This window comes from Amphiura filiformis, chromosome 11 (assembly GCF_039555335.1).
Source record: "Amphiura filiformis chromosome 11, Afil_fr2py, whole genome shotgun sequence".
Classification (NCBI taxonomy): domain Eukaryota; kingdom Metazoa; phylum Echinodermata; class Ophiuroidea; order Amphilepidida; family Amphiuridae; genus Amphiura; species Amphiura filiformis.
The window spans coordinates 46,297,579-46,314,603 of record NC_092638.1 but is presented as its reverse complement, the minus strand read 5'-3'; the positions used below and the strand labels follow the sequence as shown (position 1 = coordinate 46,314,603).

The window sequence follows — 17,025 nt, the reverse complement described above, 5'->3', positions numbered from 1 at the left end:
ATTGACACAATGTGTTACGTATACAATATGTGTGTATTGGGTCATTTTAACGACATCGGAATGGAATAAATGTAAAGCGCTTTATTACATGTGCACATGTGAAAGGCGCTGTATAAATACCAACATTTATTTCACTTTTTAAAAATGTTTAATACAATGACAACAATATTGAGCACAAATAACCATGACGTCATTGCCCTAGACAATTTTGGAGCGGGAATTTTGAATATAGCGTGCTGAGAACCGGCTGTTTTGTTTCGTTTTATGGTCAATATGACTTTGTTTTAAATTAAACCACGTGATTCGAGCTTGATAATTATTTTTCTAACATATAAGGCAAAATGCTGTGATTGCCGGATACATCCTTTAAGGATCCTTTAAACTATAATTAGAATTATGTAAACAATATTTAATAAAATATTAATGACTGGTATTTTCCGCTTATTATCGATTTTTAATTAATCAATCGTCCCTTACGTTTGATTGTCTGTGTTACGTGTGTCCCAATGATGTAAACCTAACTTTGAAACCTATCCCTAACCCATGGCGCATTTACATTTCACATTAATGTCCCCCAAACCATCGGTCCAGTGTACCGAGAGCCATACCCGGATGTGCATGTGTCTCCCGAGTCAGTTTCGAAAAGTGTAGTAGGGTGTTAACTTAACTGTCCCAATCCGTCCAGTCACTAGGATCCACAACAGGCTCATCTTATCAGGGCACAGTTCTTTAACCCCGAATGCATTTGTATATTCATTGAATAACCTCTGAAAATTTGTGTACAAAAACTCATACTCTGCAACTTGGGGTCAAATTTTGCACTATGATTGTTTAATTGAGGTTATTGAACTATGCCATTGGGATGAGGCCATTATGGTTCATTATAGTGAATGCTGCTTGGATATCCATAGTACAGATATGACCTGCGCCAACTATTGTGATTGATGAGGGAGTGAACTGATTCTCATTTACTATGAACAACAACGCTTGGACTCCTCTGGAATAAAGTTGTTAAATCACATAAATTGAAAACCTATCCATGATAACCTTTCATCGAGGATATTCTCAAATGATTATAATAATAATAATAATAATAATAATAATAATAATAATAATAATAGTAATAATAATGATAATGATAATGATAATGATAACGACAATGATAATAATAATACACAGATTTAGGGAGCGCTTTTAAAATGAAAAAACAAAGCGCTATGGAAAGGAAAAATGCAAGAGGGAGGAAACATTAGGTGAATAGGTGAGTTCTCAGGTTCTTTTTGAATGTTTGGACATTGTGAGAGTCACGAATGTGGGAAGGCAAGCCATTCCATAGAACAGGGACAATGATGGAAAATGCTCTCCCACCAGCCAACTTGTGGGATCTTGGAATGGAAAGGAAAGTGGCAGCAGTAGAGCGCAATGAGTAACCAGAATGACGGGTTTGAAGGATGGAGGACACACAAGGCCACATTTACGTTTTATGCCTATATGTAATCCATGTTATCTCCATACCTATAGGTTTTGGCAATATGTCGATGATGGGTCATTGTTACTTAGCATTTCCTCTAATTCGAACTGTATGATTACCGATTCATGCATAATATCATCATCCAAATTAAAAAAAATTAAAAATCACATAATCGTCATAATTCTAGATTTGAATGCTTCTGCAGCCACTGTACCGCGTCGTGGTAAGCAGTGCAGTCCAAGTTCAGTGTGCCAAAAACCTTCCATTATGCAGTTATGTCTACAGCAGAATTCACCACGACCTTCGCAGGACTTAAACCCCATTAAACCAAGATAGAACCCATTGAAAACAGCTCAACTATGTTAAGACCACAAACACATGTTTCCGATTTACCTGTGCGATATTGCAACGGGTTGTGACGCTATATGTATTATAATTTCAGATGGATGCACCATTATAAAGCAAACAGTGGATGGATGCACATGTAACAATACTGTGTGAGGCCTTTGTTTCCCAAATGAGAACAATAGTCTGCATATTGTTAACCAACATTGTTGTGGTGTGTTGATGGTACAACTCATTGTTGCTAATGTCAAACTTGTCAAAGTAATTGTTATTGTATCACAAAAGTAAATGAGAAATATATGGTTGTGGACTTTACACGGTTTGGAAATAAGCTCTTCATTTTTCAACTCCATATCGGGCAGTTACAGCTACATTTTTGGGAGGGCTCGACAACAAACTTCCCAGATGACTATAGAGAGCAAGAATTGACGTCTATTTACAGCTTCTATGGCGGAAATTGATCAAACCGGTCACACGATGGTGCCCCTTCGAAGTTGAAGCTATCGCGAGTCAGCTGTTGAACACAATTTGGCATTGAAATTTACATGAGCAACTGTCATGGAATTTTGAAAGACTCTCTTCAGAAAAACAGCTCGACAACAGCTTTCCCGTGACATTTTTACTTCAAATTGTAGTATGTTAAGGATGAATATTATAATTCACATGTGAGCCTCTATGGCTAATGGTGAAGGGCTTTCCCACCAGCTCACTAACTAGTCTATTGCCTATACCTACAGTACAGTGAGTGAGCTAGAGGTCAATCATCAATTGGAGCGCTGTGTGTGCACTGAATAGGAAAAACGGACAGTGCATAATGCCACAGGATAGCCTTATCAACAGGATCCAAAACCGACTCGATGAAAATCTCCAGATGTTGAAATAATCAAATCAATGTCTTGAGCTTGCAATCGACATGGACGACACAACAGCAATAAGAGACTGAGAATGTGATGTGGGTCGCCATGTTCGGAAATCAAAAACGGATGTGGCAAACAAGAAAAACTATATTTCAAAGTTCCGCTAATCCAGATATATTGAAACAAATTCATCAGGTTCGGTAATTAACGAATTAGAGAGTGTTTTTCTTTTGTCAAAACCAATTTGAAAAAAAAAATCTTACTAGTTTTTCTTGCTGACATTTTGACAGTGAGCAACTGACTTTATTAAAGCGGTCTCGCTAGCAGTTTTCAAAAGTGGATGACACACGTGACTTAGATTGTAGATCCCCTCGTCTCTGTTCATTATTCCTCACCCCCTCTTCCTGATCTGAATTGATTCTTTAATCCATCTTGCTTTTCTATCACTCTCTCTCTCTCCCTAAGATTTCAGACTCCCTCAATTATTGATAATATGATTAGCCCTGGCTATGTGATCACTTATAGCTGAGTTATTTTCTCTTTGACCTTATTTTTGTTGATTCGCTTTCTCTGCCTCCCTCCTGTGTTTATCTAGTCACGTACCGAAAGTTCTTTTGGTTTCACTAACATAGGTTACCTCACAACTTCCACAAGATACTTCATAAACGCAGTTAGGGGTTTGGACCCGATCTTGTTTATCTTTCGGATGGACCACCATTTTTCTGATTGTAGTATGAGGTACGTCTCATAGCGGTCGCAATGTCGTGTTTTTGAGTATTCTACTAATTCTTTCTGACACTCCCGCTACGTAAGGTATTACCACCAGACCTTTACTTTTATGTCCAGATGTTGTCCTATTATTTGTCTCTGTCTTTCCATGATGTTTGGCTTCCATTAGTTTTTTGAATTTATCAATTGTCCATTTAGGATAACCACACTTAGCTAGAGCTTGGCTTATGTGTTCTTCCGCTTTGAGCTTTTCTTTCTCTTCCGTAATTCGTCGGCAGAGTGCTACACTATCGTAAGTGCAGTTTGGACAGTTTTACAGGAGAAGCATTTTTGTGTTTAGCGTCGCCGTTTGTTTCCAAATAGCCATACAATGACATGGGAATATAAAGCAATTTGATTTTAATAATATAAACTATATAAACTGTGTTAAAGTTAATAAATCGATGAATTATTTACTGATTTAGATGTCGTAAGTGCCACATACGATAGTGTTACACTCAAATAGAAATGAGTGTAGAGTGCAACACTATCGTATGTGCCACATACGATAGTGTTGCACTCAAATAGAAATAAGTGTAGAGTGCAACACTATCGTATGTGCCACATACGATAGTGTAGCATGCATTGCTAAATTAGGATATGCGTAATATCGGCTCAAATATCCAATATTTTGTCATTTTATGTTTCTTAACAAGTGTTAATTTAATTTGGCACATAATATTTACAATAGCAAGACACCTTTTGCCGTAATGTTATCTCTCAAGATTTATTACTGAATCTAAAACTAAAAACACCGGATTTATCGTCTCTATTACCAGTCATGGGAGCTATGAACTTAGCCAGCATGGTGATAACGTATACAGCCGTCAGCGTCACAGCCAATGATGTGTTAGAGACTGTTTTGCACTTACGATGGTGTAGCATTCCGTGATTTTGTTGTTTAGGCTCAATAAAGTAGCGTATGTGGCACATACGATGGTCTTGCAGCAAATGAAAAACAAAATTAGCGTGCAAGACTATCGTAAGTGGCACATACGATAGTCTTGCATGCATTAATTAAAATTGCATTGCACTTACGATATTTTATTTTATTAATTAAAAATAATTAAGCAATTTTGAAACTTAAAACCTGGTTTAAAATGTGCGTTTTTATATGGCCTTCCATAATTCGTCAAAATCTCATTTTGGCCAAAAATGTCACTTACGATAGTGTAGCACTCTGGCGACGAATTATTCTGTCTTTCCTATCAAGTAACGTGCGCACAACTCCAATTTACTGATAAAGAGGAGGATGGGACGTGAAAGACAAATATTGGTATGTATGTTTTTTTTTTGTAGACCAGAATTTTTGATTGTCAGGTTTACAGATTATGAGGGTGTCCAAAAAAGGAATGTAGTGGTCTTGCTCTTCCACATACGTGAATTTAATGCTAGAGCTGGTGTCAACTTGGTTCAGGTGTTCCGTCAATGTTTCGGCTGTGTCTTTTTGAACTATTTCTAGAATGTCGTCTGCATAGCGTTTTCCCAGAGGCGGGGTTTACACTCTAGGGGGGCAATAAGGATGGCGTGCTGTTTTAACCATTCCATGAAGATGTTCGCTGTGAGAGGAACGATCAGAAAAAAGGGGGCTAAGAGTAATGAACAAAGACTAGGGGATCTACAATCTAAGTCATGGGTATGATTCACTTTTGAAGAGTATTAGTCAAATTAGTTTTGACAAAAAAAAACTCTCTTAATCCAGAGATATATCGAGGAACCTGGGACCCGGGCCGACCTTATAATAACTGACCATATGATGAGAATCAACCATGCTGATAGCTGTACTCAAGGCTTCAACTCAGTGATTTAGGGGTTGTGGCCTTCAGGGCAAGGATACAGAATGGCCCCCAAACTTGTACAAATAGTTGGCGTTGCAGTTAGCAACACTGCAAAATAGTGTATGGCTAGCAGTACGACCTTGTGTGCTCAGAATTCAGTATCATTATCTAAAATTAAAGTTACATCACTATACGCCTCGTTGTTGAAAAGATCGCAATAGCTATCTCCTCTAGCCATTTCTGGGTAGTCTACCCGGGGGTCACTCCCATTGTGGCCTGTACACCATCCACGATAATCAACTTTTGAAAAGCACCCTAAACAAGGATTTAACCCTTGGCTAAAACGACAACCTAAACAGGGATTTCATTCCTAACATCAAATTTCATACCCTAAATTTCATTTCCGCGTATTTAGCAATTGCAATTTTGCTATCCTTTTTTCCAATTTTTCATGTTTTTGACACCCTAAACGCGATACGCGCGTATCGTGCCTACCCACGAAAAACGACCCTTTTTACGCGTTTTCATTATCGCGGATGGTGTACAGGCCACAATGGGAGTGAACCCCTCGGGGTAGTCTATCCTACAAGTTGTTCCGGTCTGTATTTAAATAAAAGCACACGTGTATAGAAACGTTATCTTTTTAAGTGTGCAAAAGAAGGTAGGCCCACCAGTTATATTGCATTGATTCGTACACCAGACCAAAAGAAACGTTGATCGTGCTTTCGTTGAGAATTGGTAATTGTTGATTCCATTTTTTTGGCCCAGGGCACTCGAGAATCTAAAAGGTGTGGGGGATTGATCTAAAGAATTTTTCGACGCACGTATTTGTGGCAATATTCTTTTGGTGCATTATCATGCAAAGGGATGCAGCAATTTGCATCAGTACACACAACAAATTTTGGTTGACCCAAAATATTTATAGCTAGGGACGATTCGGCGTCTCTTCACTGTAAGAACAAATGCACAATGCGACAATTGAGAAATGACTTGAAATGAAAGTCAAAAAGTCGCATTTTTATAAATTTTTGATCAAAAATTCCAAAAAATAAGATACGTGGGCATGGAATCAGAAAATATGATACCCTTTTGGAGACTTGAAGAGGTGGATTAGATATACTTATTCAGAGTATTAAAGTTCAAGTTCGATGAGTTTCAATTCTCCTCTTTTTTAAGATTTTGAGCAAGTGGTCAAAGGCAAACCTTTCATTAAGCAAAGTAATGGCCTAGAAGGATTTGGTTTGTTGTTGTGAATTAGTGATCCAAAGAGTTCTTTATTTGTTAAATTCTTCAATATAATCTAGTGGTCAATGACAAACCTTTTATTCAGCAAAGTAATGGTCTAGAAGGCTTTGCTTTGTTGTTGATCCAAAGAGTTCACTGCGGTTTTTTTAAATTCTTCAACACGTACTATATTAAAGACCGAATTAAAAAGACTAGTTTGCGTGTGACGTCCTGACGACAAGACCAAAAATTCCGTACTGCACAGGTCAGTAACCAATCACGTCGCGCCTTTGCACTGACGTCAGACGCAAACTAGTCTTTTTAATTCGGTCTTCAATTATAGTTGCGTAGGATCATGGAAGGCTTGAAAAGATCGTAATAGCTATCTCCTCTAGCCATTTCTGGATAGTCTGGATAAGCAGAACAAAATAAGTAATTGGGCTATAGCTTACAACCAATACACTTTTTCCATTGGTTTCAATTTTTGTTCGATCTTTGACTTGGATAGCTGGGTAAGTAAAGCAAGTTTTAAGTTTTGTCGTTTCTGTTATCATGATTGAGCTTTATTGATCAATGAAAGAGGAGATTTTTCTTGAACTAGAAGAGATAAATAAATCAGTGAAATGTGCGCCAAGGTCCTGTATAGGATTATCAGCAGCCATGATTGAAAAAGCAACAAAGAAAAACTATATATTTGCACTGACTACCAATATTTCAGATATGAAATTCGTAACTAAAAATATGCTTTATTTATATTTCAATTTAAAGAATTAGACATTCCCTTAACGTTATTGTATTTTTAATTACCTGATAAAGCACGAAAAACATCTTTTTATAGCTTCCGATGATTTTTTTATCGATCAGTATTTGCACAATTTAACACCACATCGCAAACCACAACTATATTTTGCATCTTTTCACCCATCAAGAATGCTGATTCCGAAGTGACGGTGTGTAAGAATGTTTCTACTTTCCATTTTATCATTAGTCGCTGTAATTTCCGCAGGTGAGTATAATATTATTATAGTTAATTTACCATTTACCCTGCACTTCCAAAAATCTCACACTATGTTTACGGGTAGTAACACACAGGGTACCCCGCCCAAACCACCTGTGGTGGGTTCGGAATATACCTTCAGTTCGTGGTAACGTTTCGTAAAAGACCCATTCAGTGATTTGCTCATCCGGATGATCGTAAAAATCATCTTTTCAGTGTCGTAGATGTGCTAACATAGACTAGTAGTGTGGTTAAGTCGAAAGCAAAATCAAAATACATTAATTTATAATTTCTCTACTATGAGAAACCCGGTATCAACTAAATTGATATTAAGGGCGTTGGCTTTTACTAACGTTGTTCCTTGTCATGCAAATTAGACAGTTTACGCTCGGTAGCTCTTACACTGAGATTTCGGGGTTTGGGTTTTTGGTATTAACCTATTTCACGTGCATCAATGCCGTTTGTACACTGGACGTGAATGAGCATGAAAAGAATCTTCCGCACGACTATTTGCTGCGAACTAAATACCACATTAGTATGCTGCAGAATTAATGTAATAATCGGATTAACTACCATAACAATAGGTTCAAACAATTTTTGATTATATCGCGCTGCATTACAAGCAAGTTGCACTCATTACCTGTGCATGTCTGCAATCATAGATTGAATACAATACCGCTCAAACAAAGAAGTTGTTTGCTCTGGGTGGGATTCGAACCCAAGATCCCTCGAATGCCAAGCACTATAGAGGTCGCTGACACTTAACCACGGGACTTAGGGTGATTGCGTCATCACATCCCGTGGGATGCATGCACGCGCAGTGAAGTTGTTTGTAGTATACCCAGGCCGGTTAGTGTTTTAAAAAAGCATGTCAGATGACTTCCAAATGAATTTCCAGAATGTATAATTTATGACTTTTTTTAATACAATCAATTTGCATATAATTTGGCACCAATCATTTTGATACAGCTTGTATATCACAGTGTCATTAAAATGTAGCGTATAACTTTCAAACTACAAACATGGCAAATGCTACCGAATTGGATGTCATGTTACTCCTAATGGTGTACCAAAACATCAATATTTTCCTAATCAGTTACACTTTACTCACATTTTCCGTTTTCTTAGAGATCAACTCAGAAATATGTGGGACACGACCAGCGATCGGACCTCAAACTCGGTTATATGACGGCCGGAATGCTGCACAAGGATCTTGGCCGTGGATTGGTTTTATGGTTCCTCCTCGATTTGGAAATGCGGAATGTATGGTAGCTCTTTTTGATGAGCAACATGCAGTAACTACACATTTATGCGGGTAAAACAACTTAATTCGTTTCAAACAATTCATTGATGTTAGCACTGGTAGTAAGTAGTAACCATTACTGTCAGTAGACAGGAAGTCTAGAAAGCTGACCTCAACGCTGTGGGTGGTCAGTGACGTAGCGTCATAGGGGCACTCGATCTCAAAATTTAGAAAACCCCATAGGGAAATTGCCAAAAAATGGCTTGTGCCCCTCCCCAATCAGACCCGGTGACCCCCAATCATGGTCGGTGCCCCCCAATGTGATGACCCACGCTACACCACTGGGTGGTCTCCCTGTGCTTTTGAATGGGACAGCAGTAACCTTGGCCAATTTTTAGACCAACATTTTGGATTTTTCAGGGTTTTTTTTCTAAGTTTGTGAGAGCATAACAAGACTATCCGTCGATGGATTTTTATTTCCGTCGGTAAATATTTTTTGAATTAAGTGTTTCATAACATATTAAAAACCTTCATTAAGTAACCTTGATGAAAATTATCAAAAAGTGCCTATTCTTTTGTGTGTGTACGGTCCATCACCTGTCACTTGGTATCCTTGTAGCATGTCTAATGACGCTACTCATGGCCACTCGATGAATTGTTTAATTCGATATTATAGACTGTTTAAACACCAAACGATAATACATTTTACTCAAAAATGTAACAATGAAATCTAATTGTTATGTTTTAAAGTCCTTGACTCGTTTGACATCCTCATTGTTCCGTAGGAACGATATGCTCAGCTTGATCAAAACACCCAGTACCAGTTCTCATCATATCCTGTTTGTAAAACTTGCTTGAAGCGTGAATTATATGTATGAGAAAGAGACTGTAAAGAGGTAAAATGCGGCCTCTCGTACACTAGGTTGTCAAATAGTTGCTTGGTTTAATAGTCATGAAAGTGCATGGAGGCCAGGAGGCGTAGCAGAGACAATCACCTCTGTTTAGTATGTAACAAGGCATCTCATTGGTCCTGCTGTTTTACATCACAATGAGTTCTCAGTTCATTGACTCTTAATCTGTATTAACGTTATTGGATCTTGGCATGTGACAGCAAAGTAATGACAGAAATACAATACTCTCATACCCAAAGCCAACTAATATTTTTTACCATTTAAATTTTGTAACTTCACCTTGCAGAGATTCGGCTAAATTTATAAACTGGTAATGATTTATGTGTATTTACTTTCACGAACTTGCCCTATTAAAATGAACAGTGAGTGCACTGCCCTTTGGTGGGAGCTCACCAAGGAAATTGAGTCCACAAGCATCTAGGCATACTACTAGTAAACTGCATACATGCACAGTATTTTTGTGAATGAAGATTGAAGTAAATATTCTAACTTAGTTTGTAAATCATTTAAACCATTATATATCAAAAGTGTTTCATTAACACCGTTCACTATAAGTTATACTGATTTCAAGTCTTCCACAGAATATATCAAATTTAATTCTACTAATTCTAAGCCAGCATTCATAGACAGTAACCTCTCTGGTTATCTAAAAAGACCTCAAGTTCATAAGGTCGTTGTCCTAACTGGGCTAGGTACGTTGTCACAGCAACTAATGGATTCTACCACTTGTTTGTTACGCCAGTGCACCGGTCCCACAACATGCCATTTAACAACTGCTTTATTGTGTGTTTCTACACCCCATGCAAGTAGTTCAGCTAAATTATATCAATGTTAATCGTTTCCATGAGTCAAGAAAGAATAGATTTTGATTTATTTTCAATACCAGTATGCCATAGCGGAACGTTGTCCTTTTTAAGGACTCTTCTTGTTCTCCATATTCTTCATTAAAATTGAGATTTTCATACCAGAAGAATGCTCGTTTTTCATTTTCCCACTTAAATTTATCGCCCGAGATATTTCTTATTTAAATGGTGTGGACAACAACGTAGATTTGTGGTAACCATACCTTATAGTGTACTGTCCTATGAGGCATTGTTACACACGTTTTCATATGAAAACCGTTTTAGCAATACAACTCAAAATTTGGAAACATATTGTTGTAATGGAATGCCTCAAAGATAGAAACCAGAACATAAAAACTATTGATAGCTATTGATATCAGGCAGTGACCAAAAAAAGAAAGAAAGAAAGAGAGAGAGAGGGGAATGATTGGTAAAGGCATCGGAAAGAAAGGAAAGTTCGAAAATAGGAAACAAGTGAAAAGGTGAAACAAATGTTGGTACATGTACAGTACTTTTTGTATCTAAGTACGATGGGCTCGATATGCTCGAACCTATCAACAACCATGTAACGTCTTTATAAAAATATAAAACCATGGGTACATTCTGATGTTAAAATTGTTCATGTTATTCTTAGACAACGAGATGACGTTACAGCAATTGTCTTCGGTGACACAGAAATTGATGGTTCTTCACCAAATCGTCAGGAGGTGTCTTTTCGAAGAGCAGTCGCTCATCCAGACTACTTCGTCTTAACACAAAATGATATTGTGATATTGGAGCTGGAATCACCGGTGACTCTCACTGATTATGTCCGCCCTGTATGTCTGTCTGGTATCAAAAATGAATTGGAAGCTTATGATAACTGTTGGCTTGCTGCCTGGGGCAAAATTAACGCATTGAGTAAGTTAGACGTTTCATATCTGCAGTTTCACTGGCTTTTACTCGTATGTAAGTTCCCCTTTATAGACCTTTTCAAATCGAAGTTTGTTATGGATGACCCCGTTTACAATTCCGGGTCATCGACACTAACGCAAACGCAACTATTACGTCTGAACACAAATCTGTGTGAAAGACATGGTCAAGCATCGGGTATGGCTTGTGCAAGTGATTGATATTAATATTGCGAAGACCATACGAAGACCAAATCAAATGTGCCGCAGACGACAAACATTTGCATTTTTCTTTCTTTTACTGTCACATTGTGAAGTGCCAACAAGTAGAAGTTTTAGTTCAATACCTTTAGAAAATATTTCTCTGTTGTATTTTCAATCCAAATGGGTATGTGATTCAGCTTGATTCATTGTGCGCCAATTCGACCCACTAGCTTACACTGATGAATAAATACTACGGGTTTTCGATAAAGTGTGCTGTAAAGTGTGCTGAGGCTTGTGGATCAACGTCTAGGCGTTGTGCCTGTGCGTAGCGCAATATAAATCACTGCGCTTTTTGTTTTCCGATCTTCTCCAATCTTGATTTGAAAAGGTCTATTGTTTGGGTATAACCCGGGGATGTATTCAGCGTGAGGCATACGGGGATGTGAGAGTGTTTTCGCGAGAAGTCTTTGTGATGATTGGTCTATATTTAAAAAAATAAAATCCTCAGATATTTGCCCCAATTTTTGGTAAAATTGCCTTCAGAAATTGCCTTAAGCTGAACATGCCCGTCAAATATAAGAGCATTAATTTTTGATACTCGACCCGGGTACTCGACAATTGCATTTCAACAAATGATAAATTTTGAATGTTCCATGAGTTGACACGTTTCACATTCGAGAAAAATTGGATTACGTTTATTGTTGTTGTTGTTGTTGTTTTTCCTGGTGTTATTATTATTATTATTATTATTATTATTACTATTATTATTATTATTATTATTATTATTATTATTATTATTATTATTATTATTATTATTATTAGTGTTATTATTATTGTTATAGTTGCAATTATTGTTAGTCATTAGTTACAAAACCATTGGGTCATTAGTTACAAAACCGGCCCAAACAATATTGCGAATCGGATTCCACTTTGATCCAATATGATCCCATTTTGCCTTTTAAATACGAGTACAAATTTGGCATTTTAGATCAGTAGCCTATCACACACCGACATCGCCTGGCTAATAATTATTTGATGCAGCAGAGATACTAAAATAAATACACGGGATCGATACACGTGAATTGCTATGCACGATTTTGATATCAGACGAAAATCTTCGGATACCGGGGTGGAAAATGATGAATATCTCCCGTAAATGATTTTGTCTCAAGAAACCAGATGTGGTCTCATACACTTGAAAATTCTAATTTTATATTGCGTTGGTCCTGTATGGACTGCAGCGCGCAGGCTATATAGCTGCACTCACTACAGTGGAGGCAGTATGACCATTGACCGCAATGTCGTATACAAGCTTACTCACACAGCGAGAAATCAATTACCCCGGCTATTGTCAGTAGCCTTAGTCAGGTCACTTGGCTACTGCGTCTCATATTAAAGGTCGGAAGAAAATTGCTATGCGTGGCTGTGGATTCAACCTACCATGGCGATTTCTACCATGAAGATATAGGGGCGATGACACTGTGTATCATGCACTGACAAAGAAGTGCTTCGTGTAATTGTGCACTATGGGCCCGGATCCTATATCGCTATTTGCTATAGTACATTGTACCAGTTCCAAGTTTCTGTATTATTAGCCGAGTTATTAGGCGAGTGCTTGACCCTTGACACCAACGGATATATCGTAGTTTTAAGGGATCCAGAATGAGCGTTTATGGCGTTTCCACAGTATTTTTTGTGGGACATGAGAGCACCTCAGACGTATCGAATTACATTCTGAATACGAAGCATGTCTTTCTGATGTCAAATAATTTTCATTTTTTGAAATTCACGATATAATACAAATTTTATGACAAATTATTAAAATTTGATATTTTTCAAATTTTGATATAAAACAGTCCTCGAAATAAATTGTATAAATCTAATGATATATTCTTAAAGTGTATGTAGCTACGTAGCTGGGAAGAAAAGCCGACGATCAATTGAAAATTTTGACCTTTTATATTGAAGATATGGATTTTTGTCCCAAAAAGACCTGTTTTTTGTGTTTTGGGAAAAAAATCCATATCTTCAATACGAAAGGTCAAAATTTTCAATTAATCGTCGGCTTTTCATCCCACCTACATACACTTTAAGTATAAATCATCAGATTTATAAAGTTTACTTCAAGTACTGTTAAATATCAATAAATATCAATTTTTAATGATTTGCCATAAAATGTGTATTACATTGAGAATTTCAAAAAATCAAAATTATTTGATATCAGAAGGACATTCTTCATATTCAGAATACAATTCGATATGTCTGATGTGCTCTAATGTCCCACAATAAATACTGTCCAAACGTTCATACCCCTTCCCTTAAAGGCAACAGAAAGGTAGGCCTATTTGCTGCGGGATGTATTTGTACTTTTAGATACAACTTTATATTGATTGAATTGATATTGTTATTTGAAGATGAGAATTCACAGTTTCTGCAAGAAGCTCCATCGGGAGTTCGATCTGATGATGAGTGTCGGGCGGAATTAGAAAGTTATGGTATTACCTATCATCAGACTACACTATGTGGACGTATACGACCCGAAGTGGAAACACACGTATGTCGGGTAAGATGATGATTGATATCACATGTTTTCTAATGTCAGTGGAAAGATGTTTAAGTATGTCAGTGGAAAGAAATTTTTCCAGGTGCTTGTCAGGTACTCAGAACGGTGTTTTACGTGAAATCGTGGAGCACACTTATGGAAATTCTTCTTGACGCATAGCACAATATTACAAAATTCGTGGCCCTGGCTAGATTTGGCAATGCATATGGATCGGTAGCCCTCAACCTGACCAGGTTTGTTCTAGAACGGTATCAAGTTCCACCTGACATGCGTGAATTGATGTACAGCTATTATGAGTAGGTGTCTGTACGAGTAAGTAGGCCTACGCAGAAGTGGACAACTGTTCTAGATTTGAATGATGAAGACTCATCAGAGAAGGACAAGAGTCAGGATGGGAGCTTAAGTACTTCCCTGGTTCATGCAGGGGCTAAGAGACACAGAGAACCTGGGTCAAATTCCTTGGCCGTTTGGACGTTTGGTATTGATCTCAAGACCAGTTGGAAATTTATCGCAAGACCATTCATTCCCCTAGTTGATGAAGCTCAGGAGGATATACGTCGTACCAAAGGTATATCAAATTTTAAGACTAGGATCCTGTGCCAGATTCATTGAACGATGCATGCACTTTCGTCAACATGGTGAATGAGTTTACGCTTGCAAACCCGGCCCTATAGACTATATCCCCAAGAGAATAGCGCACACCGACATCGCCTGGCTAATAATTACTTGGTACACCAGAGATACTAAAATCAATACCCGGGATCGATACACGTGAATGTGCTATGCACGATTTTGATATTCAGACAAAAATCTTTGGATACCAGGGTAGAATTTCGTCTAAACAAACCAGATGTGGTTCCTTGCACTTGAATATATGTGGTGAACAGATATGATAGTCGTTAGCTTGCGTCTTGAACTTCAAATACGCAGGGTAGTCTAAAAGCATATCCTATGGCGTACCATGCTCGACTCACACACAACGTATTTATAAATAAAGTCGAAAGTATGAGGGGCGGTCAAAAAGTTCGTAGAACTCGGTATGCATCTTTGTCGCACGGTCTTGAATTTGGTCTCATTTGAAAGCTTGTTCCTTCAAAACAATACTGCAAAGATATTAGATTTTTTGCATCACTGTATGTAGGCAGGACACTCTTCAGAGGAAGCCTACCTCCATGAATTCACAGGTACTACCAGAAGTGAATACACGGTCATTATGGAAATTTCGCCGGACGGCGGTGAAAACTCAAATGAAATTTAACAATGTACAGTTGCTGTAAATGGTAATGAAGTCCTTGATATTCAACAGCAACGAAACGGTTCTTAGAGTTCAAGAATCGAATGAGCGTCCTTGAAGATCATCCAAGGTCCAAAAGACTTGCAGTGGCATTGATAATTATCTTTATTTATTTTGGCTCTATATTCATTATAATGAATAAAGAGCCAAAAAAGAAATATGAGATGTTTTCAACATTAATCCATTAACATTGGGTATTCCAGGGTGTCTTCTAGATGGGGTCCCAGAATCTTAATGTACAAATTTGATACCAATTGACATATTCAGGTCCACACCTGCTATGCATTTAGAATGAGGTCCGATGCAGGTTTAATCTATATGTGGCTAAAGGTGATAAAACATACATTAATCACTGGAATTACGAGAGCATTTTAATAGTGGAAGCACCTGGATCTCCCACCCCTAAGAAGATCATCACTCGGTCACCATAGTGCAAGGTCTTCATCGCTGTTTCTGAGATACAGGGAGAGTCTTGATGACAGATCATTTGTCACATGAAAGTACAATTATAGGCATATATCATACAATTTTAATAGCAAAATTGAAGCAAGCCATCATGTGAAGAAGGTTGATGGTATGAACGTGACTGTTCTCGGATTGTGTCCTGTGCGCTATTCTTAGTTTGTCAAGCTGCCATTCACGACAGAGGGGTCAGTTAACTAAAGTAATCACATTGTGGTTCAGGCATGGCCTCCAGTTAGTGAAACCTATTTTAGAATTTTAAGTGCTAGCTTCATAATATCAGGTTTGCTGGTGATAAATGCTGGTGAGCCTTCACTGAAGAGTGGCTCAAGGAGCTATCGGAAGACTTCCATTTTGTTGATAAAAGGTTTCAAGAAAAATTGTGACCGGTGCATTAATGTTTGTAGTGACCATGCTCAAGAGTGAGATAAAAAGAATTTGGCTAGTACTCTTTCAAGACCGCCCCTCGTAGCTGTTTAGATTGGAACAAATCACACGCGCGACTGTTACTTACATTGTATAATCGCAAACCCCCTGGCTCGAACCCACGGTCTTTTCTGTTAGTGAAGCGATGCTGCAGTTCTAACCACTGAGCTATAGCAACACATGTGGAACTGTACTTAGACAATGTCGCTCGATCATTATTCAAGATGATCACCGTAATATTTTTATTTTACTTTAATTAGTTTCTTGTTAACATTATTTATCATCCCTAGGGGGATGCTGCCGCTGCTATGATGTGTTATGGTGAAGATGCCCGTTGGCATTTAGTTGGTCAGCTTAGCGGTGTGGCGGGTGAATGCGGAGACACGCATTCATTCTTTAATCGCGTATCCTATCTGCGAGACTATATCAATGAAACCATCAACCGAATTGAAGGTATGTAAATTAGACCAACAATTATTGATTTATGAAATTTGTCATAAAGATAAATCACCCGATCAACAGTCATTTGATATGCCCACCAATACGAGTACGAGGTAGTGCGTAATCGTGGGAACCAATCACATGCTCCGTTATTAAATCATTTACGCTGTGCCATTGTCTACTGAATTTGACGTTATACGGGATTGGTCTGTAATAACATAAATAATGCGATTTCATTCCGTAAAGCTTTATATCGTATTGAAATCCAAACCTTGCCAGCTCGGCTATTGATGATGATGATGATGATGA

At 37.8% G+C, this 17,025-nt stretch overlaps 1 protein-coding gene across 1 annotated transcript; it reads left to right on the top strand.

Moving 5' to 3' along the window:
- Nucleotides 1-4,963: 4,963 nt before the first annotated feature.
- On the top strand, nt 4,964-16,736 carry LOC140163725 (plasma kallikrein-like). The gene is made up of 5 exons (XM_072187041.1): nt 4,964-5,077; nt 7,373-7,449; nt 11,071-11,336; nt 13,945-14,093; nt 16,566-16,736. The coding sequence occupies exons 1-5, from the start codon at nt 4,964-4,966 to the stop codon at nt 16,734-16,736; spliced, it is 777 nt and encodes a 258-aa protein (XP_072043142.1).
- The last annotated feature ends 289 nt before the right edge of the window (nt 16,737-17,025 follow it).